The sequence below is a fragment of the Salvelinus sp. IW2-2015 genome, unplaced genomic scaffold (assembly GCF_002910315.2).
Source record: "Salvelinus sp. IW2-2015 unplaced genomic scaffold, ASM291031v2 Un_scaffold7797, whole genome shotgun sequence".
Lineage (NCBI taxonomy): Eukaryota > Metazoa > Chordata > Actinopteri > Salmoniformes > Salmonidae > Salvelinus > Salvelinus sp. IW2-2015.
Window position 1 is genome coordinate 1 of NW_019949057.1, and position 2044 is coordinate 2044.

At 43.3% G+C, this 2044-nt stretch overlaps 1 protein-coding gene across 1 annotated transcript in view; it reads left to right on the forward strand.

Moving 5' to 3' along the window:
• The first annotated feature begins 598 nt into the window (after window positions 1–598).
• The window catches only part of LOC112079379 (protein FAM91A1), a 1826-nt gene continuing 380 nt past the window's right edge, over window positions 599–2044 (forward strand). Inside the window, exons 1-3 of the mRNA XM_024145358.2 lie at window positions 599–969; window positions 1254–1323; window positions 1905–2042. Coding sequence (XP_024001126.1) covers window positions 893–969; window positions 1254–1323; window positions 1905–2042 — 285 coding nt within the window. The 5' untranslated portion in view covers window positions 599–892. The remainder of the gene's footprint in view (window positions 970–1253; window positions 1324–1904; window positions 2043–2044) is intronic.

Genomic DNA, 2044 nt, shown 5'->3' on the forward strand with positions numbered 1-2044 from the left:
ACCCATTCTGAGTAGATGTGCCACTGAGTAGTGTGATTGAACCCATCTGATAATATGATAGTGTGGATACCCTATTCTGAGTAGTAATGTATAGTGGAATACCCTATTCTGAAGAGTATGATAGTGTGGATACCCTTTCTGAGGATAGAGTGTACTAAGTCTGTGATAGTGTGGATACCCCATTACTGAGTAGTATGATAGTCAGTCGATACCCCATTCTGGGTATATGATAGTGTGGATAACCCCCATTCTAGAGATTGTAGTGTGACATTCTGTTAGAATGGTGGATACCCCATTTCTGAGTAGTAGTGATAGATGTGGATACCCTATTCTGAGTAGTGTTGATAGTGTGGATACCCCATGCTGAGTGTAGTGTGTTAGTGGGGATACCGCTATTCTGAGTAGTGTGATAGTGTGGATACCCCATTCTGAGTAGTATGATAGTATGGATACCCCATTCTGAGTAGTACAGTAGTTGGATATTAGTCTCTTTGGAAGAGTTTATGACTGCGTTCTGATTCTCTACCCTTCTCCAGAAGTGTACACTCGTGCATTTAAAAGCATTGGATTAATGCAAGWATGGRTGGAGGGAGTTTCCAACCTATTCCTGACACCATTTATTTTAAATGGGGGAGAGTAGGACTGCACACTTGTCTGTGTTACTGTGAGCTTATGTCAAATTGGAATTTCCATCCTTGGCAAAGATCATAAAGTTGTATTTTAAATATTATTATGCTCTCGCTTTCCATTCTATATGACTTCTCTCTCCTCCGTGTCCCCGTTTGATGACGTCACGATGCTCCCCCTTGCCCGTTTGCTGACGTAATGTTTTGTTCCCCCTGCAGTTCCGTTGACAGAAGACGAGTGGGTCCCTCTAGAGCTGTGCTTTGGGATGCCCCTATTTAGCTCTGAGCTCAACCGCAAAATATGCCGAAAGATCGCCTCCCACGGCCTCTGTAGCAAAGACAGGTACGAGAAGAACATAATGAGTTTTTTTTATGTCTTAAAAGGGAGAAGGTGTTGATTTATAAGCGGTCCTTTGTAGCTCAGTTGGTATAGTATGGCGATGTTAACTCCAGGGTAGTGGGTTTGGTTCCCTGGACCACTCATACGTAAAAWATATGCACGCACGACTGGCTGGAAGTCGCTAAGGATAAAACCGCCTGCTAAATGGCATATATTTTATTATTATTTACTACTATAATTTTTTTTTTAAGAACGTAAGTTGACGGTGTAATTCTTTGTTGTTTCAGCCTTCAAGACTTACTTCATTCCAGCCGAAAACTATCAGTGAATGTTCTGAGTTTTGTTCAGTCATTCCAGGTAAAAGGTCTCTCTGTGTGTGTTCTGTACTATTCTGCCTCAATGCCACTTGAAGAGCGCCCCTGTCAAACCAGCCAGTCGCATAATGACAACCAGAACACTTTGTTTCCCTTTAAAACAACACTCAAGTCTAGACAGACATCCCACACACATTACAAAATAGGATTGCTGGTTTGTTGTAGAGAGGAGGTGTCGTCTCCTGTATGTCTCCCAACACCACCACAATGTTGTGTCTCTCTTGTCGTGATGTGTGTTTTGTCCTATATTTTTAATCCCAGCCCTCGTCCCCGCAGGAGGCCTTTTGCCTTTTGGTAGGCCGTCATTGTAAATAAGAATAGTTAAATAAAGGTTAAATATAACAATACAAAAATAAAAATGAAAGTACCTGGGTACACAACAGAAAAGATTATTAATGTTTTCCAACTGTAAATTTGAATTTCGTATTGCACAATTCCAGGTATTTGTTATTGGACAACTCCTGCCCTTTCAATCCATTTTCTTCCGCTTGGTGCCTAATGAACACGACCCTGTACTGTATTATACACAACTGACCTTTGACCCCTGACCTGTGTGTCCTGTAGGATGGCAGCCAGGGTCAGCCCGACCCTGACAGTGGAGTGTCCGGTCCTCTCAGCCAGCCCCCGGCCGAGTCTGGTGTTCCGCTGCCCGCTCTCAACCTCATCTTCAAGGACGGACAGCTGAGGGAGTGGAGTGGACGAGC